Source organism: Clarias gariepinus, chromosome 26 (genome assembly GCF_024256425.1).
Source record: "Clarias gariepinus isolate MV-2021 ecotype Netherlands chromosome 26, CGAR_prim_01v2, whole genome shotgun sequence".
Classification (NCBI taxonomy): domain Eukaryota; kingdom Metazoa; phylum Chordata; class Actinopteri; order Siluriformes; family Clariidae; genus Clarias; species Clarias gariepinus.
Genome location: NC_071125.1, coordinates 16,057,885 through 16,075,808, shown reverse-complemented (window position 1 = coordinate 16,075,808; position 17,924 = coordinate 16,057,885). Strand labels below are relative to the sequence as shown.

Here is a 17,924-nt window from a genome sequence, read left to right as displayed (position 1 = left end):
TTGATGTAAACAGGCAGCCAAGAAGAGTGGACTGGAATGTACTGTACATGCAAGAACAACGACAATTTCACTGTACTAGTCATTTGGCCACTAGACACTGTTGAGTGAGTGTGTGTACTGTGTGGCTGTCACATTCACAATGACTGAGTGTGAGTAGAGCAACAAATCTGCATCAAATTTTACATTAAGCTTTAACATTCCTTCATGGAACTTCTTCAGATGAAAACTTGAGAAACTAATTCTGTCCCAAAAGGGCTTTAAGAAGTTTTGTTTTCCTCAGGATGTTCCCTGAACAACTAGAAACAAATCATGTCTTGAAGGACTCAATTTCAAAAATTGACAAACTTCTTGAATTGCCAATCGCACCTGACATTTTTGTCTAGTATACTCATTTGAAGCTCATATTAAAGAGCACTAGATGAGAGGGTCTGTTGTGAGGATTGGTGCTGTTGATTTGCTTCACACTTGAGTTTGAATGACATTTCCGCACCTTCCCTAACAAATTAAATTGAGAAGGCAAACACAGAGGTCCCTAAAACAAGAGAACAAAATGGTGCAACTGTTAAGAGGCCGAGCATATATACCCGGTCCTAATCCAACAACCATACAAACCGAGCTACAGTAGCAGCTTTTAGGGTTGCTTTTTCTCTGTTAACATGTGTGAGCGTGCGAATATGCAGATGAGGCTTATCAATCCAAGTACTCTGTGATGAGATGAGTTTGGCACCCTTCCATTACAATTCATTACCGAAGCCTGTGGAAGCACTCCATTACAAAATTTCATTTCTTATAATTATGCCTGGCACTCATCATCACAAGCAAGTTAGGTGTCAGCTTTATTATTAGCTGTTTGTCTCTCTTATCAGCCTAACACTTGTGTTGTTTGTCTTCTTCTCCTCAGAGATCTCTGTAGCACACTCAAGTCATACGGAGAGACGCTGTGGAGGTAAGGATTTATGCAGTGTGATACACACTTCTATTATATACCAGATGGACAAGTCGGAATGGTTTTATTTTATCACAGCCTTTTACATGTGAAATATCGAGGCTCAGAGTGCAACCCAGAAGACAACACTTGCCAACACTGGGCAAATAGTACTATGTAAGACAAAAACAGTACAGCATAAGACATGCTGATAATTGTGAAAAGGTGAACACATTGACTATATTAAAGATTATGACATAAATATAGTTATTGATATAACAGAAGAAAATGATTATGTCCTGCAAGACTGCGAGATTATTATATATTTTTCTGTATCCTGTAAGTGCATAATAAGCTCCAACTATATTCCATATAATTCAGCAGCAGGTTTTATGGCACTTTAAAAAATATGCATAGGAACATTAAATACCATGAATAAAAACTAGACAATGTCCACGCATACTAAAGAGCTTATAAACTTATTGACACAGCAATGTGGTCAAATATATAAACAAAGAAAACTATCAGATATATTTTATATGAATTTATTATTCATGATAATAAATATTCAATTTGAAGCATTCTGAGGAAAAAAAAAAAACACTTTAGTAAAGCACCTAAAATAAAAATACATACTACTTACCTATGTTCTTTTTTTTCCCTAAAACCAGAGCTGAAGAGAATTGTTTTTGGCAAAAAGTTATATTTCAAGAATGTTACTTGTCATGCAGCACCGGTTTTTACACTACACCAATCTGCCATAACATGACTATGTGCCTAATATTAAGTAGGTCCCCCCTTTTTGCCACTACAGCAGTAATGCACTATGTGTTCAGACACCTTTCTATCGAAACCAGCATTAACTTTTTTTTAGTAATTTGAGCTTCCATAGCTCTTTTATTGGATCAGACAACATGGGCCAGCCTTCGCTCCCCATGTGCATCACGCCTTGGCTGCCCATGACTTTGTTACCGGTCCACTATTTTTCCTCACATGGATCACTTTCGGTAGGTCCTGACCATTGTAGATAGGCAACAGCTGTGGTTTTGGTGTTGCTCTGACCCAGTTGTCCAGCCATCACATTTTAGACACTAACACAGTAGTTACATTTACAATATCTCATTACAATGGCACTTGGAATACAGTAGGATGTATTAGTCAGTGGAAAATTTGTCCCTAAATTTGATTTACTGAAGACAGAAAAGAGTGGGCAAACATAAGGATTTGAGTCATTTTGACAAAAGCCAAATTGTGATGGCTAGATTACATGGTCAGAGCGGCTCCATAACTGAAGCTCTTGTGGGATATTTCTGGTCCTGGTTATGTACAGTAACACAATGCCACAAATGTAGTGAAGTAGAAAGTACAGTAAAATACATCCTAAATCAATTATATGTTTTTTTTTGTTTACAAGCACCTAAATAAAAAGTGTGTAGTCCTCACCAAATCCTATATCCAAACAAATACCCTTTAAAAAGCTCACCATATATAGTTTCATAATCATTAAAAAAGTAATTAGGGGCATTTTCTACTAAAAACAAAAATATGTACTAGATTATTTAATCTCCGAGAAGTCATTATTTTGGAAACGGTTACAAGGCCATTTTTATTTATTTATTTACTTAATTCATTTATTCACAATAGTACTACAATGAGAAGGATTTGGGAATTGCGACGCCTAAAGACGTACGTAATTCCTGTGAGTGGGTGCTCTAGCAAATTTCATCCAAGGTCAGACCGAGATACATAGGCAAAAAAGCAAGAGCTACATCTAATCTATGTATATTAAATGTTTATGGCTATAATAGCATAATCAAAAAGAATAAACAAGTATGGCTTTCATGAAAGGGTGGTTAAGAAAAAAATGCCTCCCTCCAAAAACAGTATGGAACCCCTATTGTTTAGATTGCATCCAAGCAAACCTTAAAGGTTCTTGAAGTTTGAAATTCTGAATAAGGTAGAGACGTTTGGTTACCATGCAGAACATGGTAAGACAACGATGAACTCCATTTATTTCCATTTATATCAGTTAAGGCATGCTACAGAACAATGATGTCAAGCACACCAGCAAATAGACATCCGCATGGCCAAAGAAATTAAAACAAGGTGTATGTTGGTAGTAATGTGCATACTGTAGGTCTTAAAAGGAGTTAAGGTATAGATAGGTGTGTAATGGAATAAATGGAAATAAAGGTGTATAATGAGATGCCACTAAAATCATATTTGTGTTGTTTATTTTGTATTACCGAATCTGTAGTGTTGTGAATGTTCTTTTAATTATTATTTATTTATGAATTTTTAGACATGAAATTTTATTTACTCTTTCACCTGCTCTGTTTCTTGGTACAGATTTCAACGTATTTCACATGATTGCTGTGGGCTTGAGCAGCTCCATTCTCGGCTGTTTGGTCACTCTACTGGTCTACACCTACTGTCAAAGATATCAACAGCAATCCCATGATGCAACAGTGATCCATCCCATTTCTGCTGCACCTCTTAACACCAGCATCACCAACCACATCAACAAACTGGACAAATATGATACAGTGGAAGCCATTAAGGTCAGTATGGCTCTGTGTTGCTCAGAGATAATGTGATACATCATGGTCTAAATGTCTGCGTCTAGTACCAGGAATTGTTTTGATTCAATTTCATATTCTGAATACCCAGGTTGCACAGCATTTACTACATGTAATGCCTTGTCTCTGGATCAAAATTGCTTGTGTTTTAGCATCTTCTATTTTTCTTTTTTTCAAATATTCAGGCAGAAGATTTCACTCACTTCTCATGTAAATGTATGATAGTTACATGTAGAAGTAACAGACAGGATGCAAATTTGGGTGCTCAGCATGTATTTTGTCACTGTGAAGACAATTATAGTTAAAGACCGTAAAACACAATTTACTGACAGTTGCATATCTACTGTATATATAGGGTCTGTATACAGTATATAACTAGCTAATTAAGGGCTAAACACAGAAAAGGTGCACACATTAAGAGCAAACACATGACAGACAAGACATACAGTAGAAAAAAAAAAGTTGGACAACACTCTAAAAAATAAAACTGTGCTGTACTCAATTTTTTTGGTGAAACATTTTTACACTTAAAAATATTGAGTAAATATAAAAAAATATAAAAATCATGTAAAATATACTTCATGAATTGAGTAAAAGTCAGTAAAAAAATTAAGTAGACTTGAATAACTATATTTAGTACAATGATGTACAAAATTGAGTAAATGTAATGAAAATTAGAAGTTAATGAAAAGTGAAAATGAGTAAAATAATTGAGTAGATATAATTGAAATGGAAGGAAGAAGATACTGAAAATTATACTATTATTTAATAAACAAATGTGCTACATTTACTAAATATTTTAACTGAATGAAAGAAACAATACACACATTTTCATTTTAATTAAACATTTATTTGCCAAATTGGACAAGACATGAAGTCTAAACTCAACCTGGTTTACTTTGCAAATGACATGTAACAAGATCATAAACAAAGAGCTGAATTTATGTTATTAGTAAACAGTTTCAGAAACAATACTCCTGCCACAAGTATTATACAGTTAACATATGGAAAGTAGACTTTTGTATTAGAATCTAATGAGTCACATTTTACATCTGAAAGATTGCACACCTTCACACTTCAGTTTCCTGCAAACTGTGGGATCCATACAAATGTGTGTGCAGACCTTGTCAGGTCTTAAAGAAGCAATGACTGTCTAAATGAAGACAGGACACTAAATATCCATGACCAACAGTACCATGCTTTACTCGGTAATGATCAAAATTCCTTTTGATGATACGACAAATGTGCAGAGCTTACACCGCCATCCCATAAGCTGGCACCTAAAAAAGGAACAATAGTATACAAGTAAGTACAAGTGTGACTGTTACTGTAAAGTCTACCAGACTGGTAAAATAGTACTTCTGTTCAAATACATACTTTTTGGACTAATAGTCTATTTCTATCTTTGATTCAATGGTTACACATTTAATACTTCTGTAACATTTAAAAAAGTTGACATTTACCTCCTGTTTTATCTCTATTCAACTTCTCTTCATTAGTGGTGTTGGTGCTGTGAAAGAGATATAGAAAATATATAACATGTTTCACACAAACACACACACAAAATCAATCAGTTTTAGGTTCTTTTACTTACATATCAGAACATACATAATGTTTCACTTCAATATTTTAATTTCATATTACTTTCTCCCAATTCTAATTCTGAGATGTTGTATTTTCACTAAATCTTTATATTTCATAGCTTTAGTTACTAGTACAGTACTTAGCACATTTATTTTATAACATCTGCGGCTGCTTGCTCAGTGTTTAATCATGTTAAAAACACTCATATACAGTAACGGATAAAACAGTACCAGAACCCGGACACTGCACCTCATTTCTGCTGTTTAAACCGGACTTGTTCTGAGTTTTTTCCTTAAAGTGTCGGAGTGACCGAGCAGACTCGCGGTTCAGTGTGTGAGGTGGACCGGTACACATGCGTTAATTATTTGAACATGTTAGTTTTATATCCTCGCCACAGTGGCGGTAGGCTGCGCAAAATCACCGCATTTGGCGGGAGAAATTCAAATATTGCGGCACAACCGCGGCCGGTTACACCGAGAAACCCGGAAAAAACCCGGACATGCACGCGCTGCTGCTCGGTGTTAAATCTCTCCTTTTACACCAGATTTTAAGTGTCTGTATTAAACGCGCTTTAGCTAAGCAGTTTGGTGGTTGGAACAAACAAGCTAAATCACACTGAACCCCAGGACTGGCCTGTTGCTAGCTATCGTTAGCTCTGGAGCTCGGCTGTGACAGGATTCAGAACAGTAACTCACACCCTATAAAGTTGTGTGTGCAGGCAGACAGAGTCATTATTACAGTAACTTGTGTTAGCTGTTTACTCACCAGGATTTGTAAGGAATGTTCCAGAATGTTCCAGGTGCTTCATGTCCATTCTCACATCCTCACAGCCTTCTTGTCTCTGATGTTACACCAGACTTCCCATGAGCACTTGCACAGGGCAATTTACTCAATTATTTAAGTTTTTGTTGTTAAAAATAAAGAATATTGAGTTGGAATAATTTATAATTGTAGTTCTTGAAACTAATCAGTACAATTACTCCATTAACAGATATTTTGATTGAAATGTATCAAAAAATATTAAGTGCATGTTAAAAATATAATTCAGTTAGTCAAATACTGATTTTTACTAGTGAAGTAAACTTAAATTATAGTGTAAATTTAAGACAAAATGAATAATTGTTTTTTTAGGCATTTATTTTGATTTGTCTAACTCAAACAATCATGTATGTGACTTTTAGAGATTTTATTAAGGTAACATAACTTTTTTATAACTGTGAAATTTACAAGGCCACAGAATCATTTTTTAGAGTGAAGTAACAAATGCCCTAAAACATTAAGCATGCTAAAAAGGCCAATTTGTGACAATTACTAAGAAATAAATTGCATGTTTTTTTATTTTATTCACAATGACCATGGTCACTGTCTTTCTTCTTCTTCTTCTTCTTCTTCTTCTTCTTTTTTTCACTCCCCAGACTCATTCTTTATACACTTTGATGTATAGTGATTCCCAGAAAACTAAATTCAGTTCCTGGGACTTTAGAAAAACCCTGATTACATTCTTTCAGGAAAGAATCAAATCCTGTGTATTACTTAGTATTATCTATGTGGTCTTTGCTAAAGCCTGCTGGAATGGCTTATACATAAAAAAAATAAGTGCTTTTAAAACCGAAAGGCAGTAGCTGACTAAACTTCATTTCAAAGGGTAGCAGATGAAAAGACTAATAAAGTAAAAATGCATAGTATATGAAAACACTACATAGTATATAAAAATTGCAAAAAAAAAAAATACTGTATAAAAGCATTTAAAACCTTGAAGAAAGGCTTACCATAGCTTTTTTCAGAAACAATTTTTACAGTTTAGTCAAAGCAACAGAAAGTTGCACTGCTTTTGCCTGCTCTGTTGCTGCTCCGAATATGACTTTAATTGGCAATAAGTGCAAAATTATATTTTACTTTGTATAACTACAGTCCTTGGTAACTAATTTATATTATTACACATTTACAATAACTAATAGGTTTTTGGACGCAATTCTAAGTTATAACAGTTCTTATAGAACCAGTATGTTTTTTGTGTCTTGCTTTTGTCAAAAAAAAAATTTTTTTTTTAAAGATCACTTACTGTATACACTGCTTTCTTAACACAGTCAACGCAACAATTACTAAGTCATTAGGCTTGGGTCTCGGCAAATTAACATACTCCTTCTTATTACAAGTTCTGTCTCCATTGTGAAATTGCTTAGAGGATTTCATAACTATGGCTAATTATATTATACTGCAGAGTGCGGCACCCTGACAGTCACTTACAATATTAAGCAGTGTTACAGTTGTTTAAAATGAGTTTGACAGACTGTACGGATAAAAAAATTGGGTAGAATGTATTAGGTTGTCATATATTGAATTTTCATTTAAAGAATGACAGTGATAAAATGTCCACAGAGTCCACTGTAAAAAACTTAAACTGTTTAAACTAGGTAGTACTTAGTAGTAAATGATGCATTACATGACTGAAAAAAATGTTTGATTGTAAGAGTTTTTGTTAAAATGATTTCTTTTTTCAATACAAATTGCAGTAAATAAAAGATTATATATATATATATATATATATATATATATATATATATATATATATATATATATATATATAATTGATAATCAATCTTAATGTATTAATGTTGCTTAGTGCTAATATTGATGGCTGAGAGTATATTACATATAATATTTGGACATCTATCAGATTTTTAAATCAAGTAAAGATCAGTTGTAGATGGTAAATATAAAGGGAATTTAATTGAACAATTTGCCATTGATTAAAGCAAAAGGAAAAGAAAATCTGAAGCCATGATAGATTTGGTCTGGTCCTAAATTGGTGAAATAACACTTTGGGGTTCCTTTTTTTTTTTTTTTATGTTGTCGTTTTTTTTTTTTTTGGTTTTTTTTGATAGATTGAATATATTACATGTCTTGACTTTTAGACTGAAATACTATAAATGTTAAAATCATGAAATATGTCTATTTCTGTTTGTCCATACTCAAGTCACTGCATGCCTGTAAATAAGCAGCTTTAAATAAGCCTTAAGTGCTGTTTACTTCAAGATCATACCATCATATAACCCCAAAAGAATTGTTTCTTGCTCTTTTAGTCTATGTCTCATTATGGTGTATGTCTCAAGTTTCTTTAAACCTCACACACACAGTTATTAAAGTAATTATTAAGCCACAAACTTTGTTTTTTCTATATTTAGAAATAAAAAAAATAAATCTCAGTTACTGGATAATTTACAAATTCATGAACTTGTCATTTATATTCTCTTGCAGAAGCGAAGAGGTTTTCCAAAATGTTAAAAATTGTTTAAATTATTATTTTTTTTTTTACAAAGTATCAGGTTTTAAATTCTGATAAAAAATAAAACATTTTTTTTTTATCTTTTCCTGAACACTCTGTCTTTTTCATTAGCATCCCTGTGGTTAAATAAACATCGCGAGTCTAACATCATCTTTATTTTTATTCAGATTGCAAATTGCTGAATTTAATTAGATTAATCCTTAATATAGTAAACAATTGTACATTTTTTAAACAAAGAAAAAATGTTTTTGCAAAAATATCAGACATTATCTGGCAAAAATTATTCCTTTTATGTATTATTATTATTATTATTAGTAGTAGTAGTAGTAGTAGTATTACCCTTTATTATTTTAATTCATTGAGCTTGCCTCAATAAATTAAAATTCTAAACAAATATATTTTTGGACTACATACAGTATGTGACATGTATACTGTACATACAGTAGAGTTCTGCTTGCTAGTGGACCCATGTGTAAGTATCCAAATCAAAGGTGTTTTTACAGGATTAGTAGATTTAGTCTTGATTTCGCTCTGCTCCCTTCCTCTTCGCAGCCTGACGTTTCTGTACTCTTGCCTTTGGATGACCACAGCATGCGCCAGGCTTTATCCACTAACACTGGCGTGACCCGACGCTTGGAGATTTTCTACTAACTCTCAATCAGCATATGTCCTCTCCTGCGTCTGTCCTTCCCCTGTGATTCTCTCGTTCTCTGGCAGGTGTGCTCATGCATTTGTTCTTCACGTTTTTTCCATCTTTCATCTCATTCCGAGGCTCAGTGCAGCCAAAGCTTGTGAAAAAGCAGAGTGTAACATTTTTTTTTCTGTTCTTGTCAAAGCTCTTGTGAAATGGCCACATCAGTTGTTTGTTTTGTTGCTTGTTCCTTCACTTTTTTCTTATTATACTGATCACGCATAAAACAGCTGTCTGATCCAAGGTCCTTTTTTTTTCTTTATTTATTTGATTGACTCTGTTGTAAAGTGTTTTTCTGTTCTCTTTATAGAAATAGACAGTATAGACAATAATAGACAATAGTCCTAAACCAATAAATATATTTAGATTTTTTTTTTATGTTGGAAATTATAACAAATGACTCATATGGTTCCACGTGGGTCTAAAGTTTCTTTATTTGGGCAGACTCATCCTCATTTGCATGTAATTTTCATGTCAGATGTCAAAATGCAGAGGTTTATTCAAAATTCATATCTAAAAAAATATGATTTTTAAAAGGCTAGAAAAAGGCAAAGAGAAATGAAAAAATGGGCTTAAAAAATATGGTCACATGAACTTAAAATTATATTAAGCAACTATAGAGCTCTTGCTTGTGACTTTCATAGGATCTTATGTAAAACTAAACAATCATTTTATCTGGCAATCTGTGTGCAGTTTTACAGTGCTGGACAGTTTTTGTCCATGGGGTATCACAGCATACGGGTTCACAAACTATTTTTTATCAGTTTCCCACTGACAGAAAAAAACAGAGATTGCAGCCATCCAGCAGGGATACAAGGTTTATCCCTGTCAAAGATGGAACCATGTTGGTTATCTCTGAAGCTTCTATGGAGACTATTTGATTTGAGGCAGCATAATTATTTAATAATTGTTCGGTACATTCAACATATTTGTTGTAACTCTTTTGGCTTCTCCTGTTTAAGGAGTTGGCTCAGCAGACCATCCAATCTTATACTTATATCCAACAACTTTGTGCAGGTTTTGTGCCGGGTTCCATTCCTGATTTCTGTATGGGATTAGGGCCACCCAGGATACCCTGTATCCAGTAGCTGTGATTGGGAATTGGAAGGAAATCGAAGCAGACCTTCCTAATGGCAGGCAAGACGCCTGCCACTTAGCTAGCAATGGCTGTTAAATTCAACACAGAAAGAATCAATATAGTTAGTTATTTTTTTTTTATCTATAGATATAAAATTTTTTTTTTTTTTTATCAGCGTACATACAGTATTGTATGCAGCTGGCAACACAGTGGCTTAGTGGTTAGCACTGTCACAGTGCACATCCAGATCATGGGTTCAATTCCAACATCAGGTCTATGTGCATTGAGTTTGCATATTCTCCCCATGCTTGGTGGGTTTCCTTTGCATTCTCTGGTTTTCTCCCACAGTCAAAAGACATGCAGATTAGGCTAATTGGCGTTCTCAGATTGCCTACCACGGCTGTACAAAATGAAAATAAATACAATGGTCACCACTGGCCTCCACGGAGCCTGGTTGGACCTAGCCTAAGGAGTTTCCTAGATGGATTAATGGATGGACTAAGCAGCTAAATACATGCGTGTGAGTGCATGCACAGTGGTAACACAGCTAATGTAAAAGGTAAATGGCCAGGTAGGGTGAAAAATAGATCAGAAACTGATTTGTTTATTAATATAATTTAAACTACACTGATATCCTGCTAAGGCAGATACAATTTTGAAAAGATACTTTTTTCCAAAGTGACTTACATTTTATTTCATTTTGTTACACATTTAAACAGTTAAGGTTTAGGGGCCTTACTCAAGAGCCCAACAGTAGCAACTCTGGGGCAAAGTGCTGGGGTTTAAACTGGGCAACTACTGAGCTACCTGATGATATAGCTGTACACATCACCATATCCTAAATCTGACTGGACGCTGTTATTAAAAGTGTTGTAAAGATCAGCTAGAGCCTAATAAAAATATTTAAACGGTAATATTTAATGACTTGAGTTTCTCAACATGCACAATTAACTGGTATTTCGTTGTGTGTTCAGTAAAAGCCGTGGGGGGGGGATTTACCCACCAATTCTTCATTTTTGTTTTGGCAGTATTACTCCGGTAGGCATGATTGCCAGAAAAAAATGGCAAACGTTTTGATTGTAGATTACATTGCTGCAAGAGCTCTATAAGGACTAGACAACCAGTGAACTAGAAGAAGTTGAAAAACCATGAAAGCAGGCAAATAAAGCAACAAGAGAATTTTGGGAAACAAGGAACTACAGTATAAGCATTAGGGAAAGTAATGAACACGAAGGAGAATAAAAAACAAGATAACTTTAATACCTAAAAAAAAAAACATAAAACTAAAATAAAAAGGCTTATAAGGGGAATCAAGATGGGAAACTACAGAACAAGCAAGTATACCAGGGAATCAAAAAACGTAGCAGAATTACAGCAAATACGAGACTGAGAAGATGTGTGGACTAGAAAAACAAGGCAACTTAAAATAGTAAAGAAGCAAGAAACCTATGAGGGTTAGTGAACAAGATCACTATAAAGATTAAGAAAACTGAGAAAAAGGAAGACAGGTAGACAAAAAGACTAGAAGGATTAAGGGAACAAGTGTACTTAGCAAACAAAGAAACAAGGGGAAATGTTACTAGGATAATTGGCGATTCAATACATTGTAATACATTAAGATAAAGAAGTATGGATAAATATAAAAAAAGTAGGAAGTATAGGCAAAAAGTGGACATTCAAGCAACTGGAAAATAAGGAAACTATTGTACATGTACTTAAAAAAAACGGCACTAAGATGATTAGGATAGAAGATGGAGTAAAAAAAGGAGTGAATAGACTAGAGAAACAACATAAAGAGCAGTAAAGAATACGAAAACCTAGAAAAATCATATAATGAGGATGACTAAAAATGAAATAAAACTTGGCTGACTATAGAAACAAGCACAAAAGGGTTGGGGATACAACATAAATCGTGAACCAGAAAGACTACAAAAATTTGTCAATTTTCTAGAATTCAGGTATTTCTCTTCCTTGGAACTTGAGGCCACGGTCTGTTTCATGCCTTCACAAGAAATTTCAATAAAAAGTCCCGGTTGACTTGAACACTCCCTAGTTCTTTTATTTCCTTAGTCCTCATACTGTAGTTTCATACATTCCCTCCAACCTATCACAAAGTCTTTTTAGAAATGGTTCTGTAATTGATCATTTTTTAAATTCCCAGCATTCTGTTAAGAACAATAATAAGTCAAGTCAACATAGTTCTGACATTGTCTTCCAAATGCTTCATATTTTATCTCCACCGAAAGTGGTACCTGTGTAAGCTTTCTCTTCCTAAGTGGTTGCTAAGTGACTACAACCATAATTTAAAGTGTGCAAGATAAGAGTTTGTATAACGCAGCGTTTGTATAACGTATATCTGATTCATGACTCTTCCCATTAATAGACCTGCTCACCTTTCACCAGTGTACTTGATGTATTTGTCTTTTATTTATCCTTTATTACAGCATATTATACTCTTTGCTTTTAGTGTTTGCCCGTAGTGATTTGAGAATGTCTTTTAATCTGTGAAAAGTAATAAAGATTAGATAAGTTTTGCTTAATGCAGTTCGCTCTCGTTTACAGGCTTTCAACAAGAACAACTTGATCCTGGAGGAAAGAAATAAATACTTTAACCCTCAATTAACTGGAAAAACCTACACCAACGCCTATTTCACGGACGTCAACACCTATGATGACTATTAATCCCAGTGTTATATGACCAGCACTGCTTAATTTGCAATTCCACCACCGTGAACGATTCATGGAGCCTTCCTAATTTCCTCATGGCTTGCATTGCTGTATGATGTTTTATGTGGGACCATTTTAACATCACACGTCAGTAAACCCTCATCAAACCATCATCAACTCTAACAAGGACATTGTGTTCTTCTGGTGTGTGGACATTACTGCGCAACAGCAAAAGGATATCTCCAAGATGGAGAACTGTTTAAAAAAAAAAAACGTTGAAATGGGATCCGATTCCTATATAAACTCTTCAAGAAAGACCTTGTTGCTTTTTGCATGAATTTCATCTTATTTTTTAATAAATTTATTATTTTCTTCTTTGGCATTGCATGGTTGATCGTGCTCCAGCAGACCAGGTCGTGTCCTCGATGACCAGATTGACCCTTGACAGCTTTGTCTGCTGTGCTGAATCAGCAGCAACCCCTTGCCTCCCACATCGGTGCCCAGAATATTTGCCTACCTAAAAAAAGAAAGGGAAAAAAATAGATACATTGGTGTCAGGCAAATAGGTTTATCTATTCAAGCTAATACCAGTGATGGGAATATTACCTGTGGGTTATTATTTTTTTGTCTTGTACAGAACATTCATCATAACTTGTACATCTGTGTAGCTTTTGTAGACCAAACTCTTCTAAAGCTTGTTGTTTCGTCCCACTATAATTCATTAACTTTTAAAAGAGAATTTAACATTTAAACTCAAACACACTAACACCTTTTTATAACTGTAATCCTTTGCTAATTTGAATACTAAGATCATATTTATGTTGAGACGTTTAGAATAAGTGCATCATAAGCTCATATTTTCTAAAAGGGACATTAATGTTTTTCTCCATCATCTAAAAGGTAACAACATTTCTTGATTTCATGATGATAACCATATTGATGCTGTATTTTCCAGACAATAAGATGCTTTTTTTTTCTTTTTGAACTGTAATTTAATTGTAATCTGCCCATTTGTTTGTGTATTTATCAAAGCCCTGCCACTGTAGTTCTTACAGAAGAATGTAATCCTGTTTGGTTAAACAATCCTTATTTCGCTTACTGGTACATAACTGAAGCTAAACACTAGAAGGCTACTAAAATATAATTCACTCTTATTCCTCAGTTGACTCATAAAGGTGTTTACGGAAAGAATAAATTTCTTTAACTAAGCAGACAGAATTTTGAAGTGTGTGTTCACTCAAACAACTTATTGTCTGGAAAATATGGTAATTCAGTAATCAGTGGGATATCTGTTGTGTTCGATTTCTACTAATTATTTTTTGCTTTTTTTTACATGCAAAATTCTGTTCGCTGGTTTTAATGTGCATAAATTAAAACAGCTTCATACAGTTCTGTGTTTGGGTGAGTCGGTGTTTGAGTAAATCACGGTGAACCTCCGGGCTGTAATGGATGGTATTTCTTACAGAGTTGGGATGCATGAAGGATACTTTGCAGTAACGTCGATCCTGTTTTGTTTGACATCGTTATGCACAGGAGCACCGTTCTCCACCAACCTTCAACCTGATGGGCTGATGTGTTTAGAGGGTAATCGAGTGTGTGCAATTAATCAACTCCCACAGCATGTGAGAAGCATCGAAGTGCTGATATGGCTGATTCCGGTGCAGGTTCAACAGGCGAGGGAATCGATCAGTGTTTACCTTGAGCTGACGTTCGCTGGAACTGAAATTACTGTCGCCGTCCCTCAGGGTCTCACTGTATTTGGGAAGGTGTTAGTGTCAGTCATGTGCTATAGAGAAGGATGTGCGTTCTGCTCCATTTACACCAATGTGACAGTATGCAAACATTCTCTCAAAGGACTTCCATACAACCTGAAGTTGACCTTCTTTCAAGGTATAATTTGTTTCCAGTTGATACAACTGGATACACACACAACGTGAACGATGAAAGGTTTATTTACCATGTGAATATATATATATGCTGATCAGCTATAACATTCAATTCACTGAGAAGTGAAGTAAATAACATTGGGATATACAGTATAAGGCAGCAATTAAACAGCGTGGTCTCAAAGTAATTGTGTTGTACGCAGAAAAAATGGGCAAGTGTAATGATCTGAGTAATTTTGACATGGACTGAATTGTAATGGCAAGAGAAGTGGTTTTCGACCTTATCTCTGCGAAAATTATTCCCCCTTCTTCGATTAAGCAAAGCCTGTTAATTAGTTGATTGATAAAATCAGGTATGCTGAGGTGCAATACAAAAATGTGCAGGGCAGTGTTCCTCTGGGACCTGACTTAAGAACCACTGGTCTAGAGAACTGGGTTCATGTCTAAACTTAGGACATCTGCAAAAAAAAGCATGTCTTGTGGATGTTTCTCATATGTGGGGGTTGGTATCTACAAAGAGAAGTTTAAGAAAGGACAACCAGAGAACTGATAACAGGGTCATAGGGGCAAAGGCTCATTGAATGCTAGTCCATTTGGTCTTATCCCGCAGAAGAGCTGCTACAAGTCAGAATGCCCAAGATGACCCATATTCACTACTGTGCCTCCAACTGCCATGTGAGGATTAGAATTGGACTAATGGCACTAATAGATGTCAGCCATTTTTTTACATCACATAGATGGCTGAATACATTGCATGTTGAGAAGATATTGAAAAAATTTAAGCTGATGGAAACATTGTGATGCCCTGAGCAATGTTCTACCTGGGAAACCTTAAATTCATGTGCATGTTTCATTACATGAATGGATGGCCTATCACACCCTGAATTGGCACCCTGTCCAGAGTGTACCCCGCCTCATGCCCTAAGTCTCCTGGTATATGCTCCAGGCCCCCTACGACTCTGTATACAGGTTCAAGCAGTATAGACGATGAGTGAGTGAGTGAGTTCCATTTATCAAAAAATTGCGGCGAGTTTATTCCCAAACGTCACAAAACTCTTTCCACCCTGACACACTGCAGAAACTATGCAGGAATGGTTTGATAATTGTAAAGTTCCAAACTTCTAAGATTTCAATTCGCTCTAATGGGATGTGCTGAACAAACAAGCTTGATCCTTTTATGTCCCACCTCATAATTTACAGGATGTAAAGCATCTGTTAATATCGTGGTGCCAGATGTCATGGAGGTATAATAAACCAAGCTGTCATTAGGTCATTCTGTGCCAAGAATTAAACATTTAATTTAGTAGGAATTTGTTCTAAATAATGTGAATGAAGTGTAATAAAGTGAAAATATAGAAGACTATTTACTTTACTATTATGTATTTATTGTGTATTATGTACCCAGTCACTCGCCATCGATACCACTTAATACAGGGCCACGGGGGCCTACTTCCAAGACCCAATCAATTAGCCTAATCTGCATGTCTTTAATCTGAGGGAAGAAACCAGAGTACCAAAAGGAAAACCGCCAAGAACAGGAAAACATACTAACTCCATGCACACATAAAGTTCGGTGGAATCAAACATAGACCCTGGAGGTGCAAGGTGCAGTGCTAACCATTAAGACATTGTGCCGCCCATGCTGCTTTATTATTAATAAATAGTAAGATTAGAAAAATTATTAATTATTATTTCATATACAGGAGGTAACATAACGTTTTTAATAAGAATAATAGTATCAATAGTAACATAATTAGTACTATTTATTGGGTTTTTAGTATATTTTACCAAGGTTAATATATTTACTTTTTATTATGCTTATTTAAAAATAATAGTCATAGACATCTTTGTCGTGGCACAAGACGGACCTAAAGTACACAATATTTGGCAGGTCATTTTAATGTTATGGCTGATCTTTATAGACCGAAATCCAGTCTAAACCTTTACACAAGGTATGTACACTATGTGCTGTAATTAGGTATCCAGTATATCAGTAATATTTATTCATTGCTTGATTCATTCATTTATATATGTTCATCATCAGTATTATCCTGATCAGGGTCATGGTGAATCCAGAGTGTATTCTGGGAGCACTAGATGCAAAGCAAGGACGTGGTCATGATTTACAGCACACAATACACTTCTATCATAGAAATGTCATTGCTGTATTTGATTTAGAAGGACAGTGTACAATAAGTTTCAGGCAATTTTTTTTCTCTTTAGACGTAATATCTGTCCTATTAAAAAGGCAGCTTGACTTGTGATAACCTACTATGAAGCAGAAACTGCAGTAAGGGTTTTTTTTTTTTTTTTGCTTTTTGTTTTTTTTATGCTTTTTTTCAAATAAACTTGGTACAGCATAATTAAGATATAATAGCTTGTATTTATCAGGGTACACACTAACACACACAGATTTGAGCATCTGTAATAATACAAAAATAAATTGATGCCCATTTTATGAAATATTCACTCACTCACTTGTATCCCGCTGTATCCTTTATACAGGGCCACAGGGGGCCAGGAGCCTATTCAAGGAGACCCAGACATTCCGGGCAATTTGAGAATGCCAATTAGTCTAATCTGCATGTCTTTGGGCTTGTGAGGAAACTGGAGTACCCGGAGAAAACAGAAAGCATGCAAACTCCATGCACACAAACGCAAGTCCAAAATCAAACATTTGACCCAGGAGGTGACAGTGCTAGACAGTAAGCCTACTGTATGTTCCACCTCTTCTTTTATGAAACAATTGAAAAACATTAATAAGTGATGAATTAGAGCTGAATGCAATGAAGTTGTTTCATCTGGAAAAAGCTCCCTTATTTATTAATCATATACAAATGTAAATCGTAAAGAACCTCTGCTCTCTCGGCTGAGTTACTGTATGTGATTAGTTTTGCAGGCTCTTTCTGTGTCCACATGGGTTTCCTCCAACTTCCTAAAAATACCCTGGTTTAGGTTTGGATTGGCTATGCTGAATTATCCCAAGGTTTATAATATTGTGTGTGTGTGTGTGTGTGTGTGTGTGTGTGTGTGTGTACCAAGAGGTCCTATCCAGAGTGTGTTCAAGCCTGATGCCCAGGGTTTCTGGGATCGGCTCCAGATCCACTCCAGCCCTGGCCAGGATAAAGCAGTCCCTGAAGATGAATGAATGAATGAATGAATCATGGATGATAAATTCAACACACACCAATTTACACCCTTTCACATCAAAATTACATGAAACATGAA

General features: G+C 35.1%; 1 protein-coding gene across 2 annotated transcripts in view; it reads left to right on the top strand.

Moving 5' to 3' along the window:
- sema5a (sema domain, seven thrombospondin repeats (type 1 and type 1-like), transmembrane domain (TM) and short cytoplasmic domain, (semaphorin) 5A) overlaps positions 1–13,158 on the top strand; it is a 250,028-nt gene extending 236,870 nt beyond the window's left edge. Inside the window, exons 21-24 of one of the 2 annotated variants that reach the window (XR_008356441.1) lie at positions 902–946; positions 3,275–3,486; positions 8,927–9,091; positions 12,706–12,791. Coding sequence is in view for 1 of the 2 variants with exons in the window: in XM_053487924.1 (XP_053343899.1) it covers positions 902–946; positions 3,275–3,486; positions 12,706–12,825 (377 nt within the window). In the remaining variant the exon portion in view is untranslated. Of the gene's footprint in view, positions 1–901; positions 947–3,274; positions 3,487–8,926; positions 9,092–12,705 lie in introns of both variants that reach the window. The other variant, XM_053487924.1, reaches the window with a different exon arrangement.
- The last annotated feature ends 4,766 nt before the right edge of the window (positions 13,159–17,924 follow it).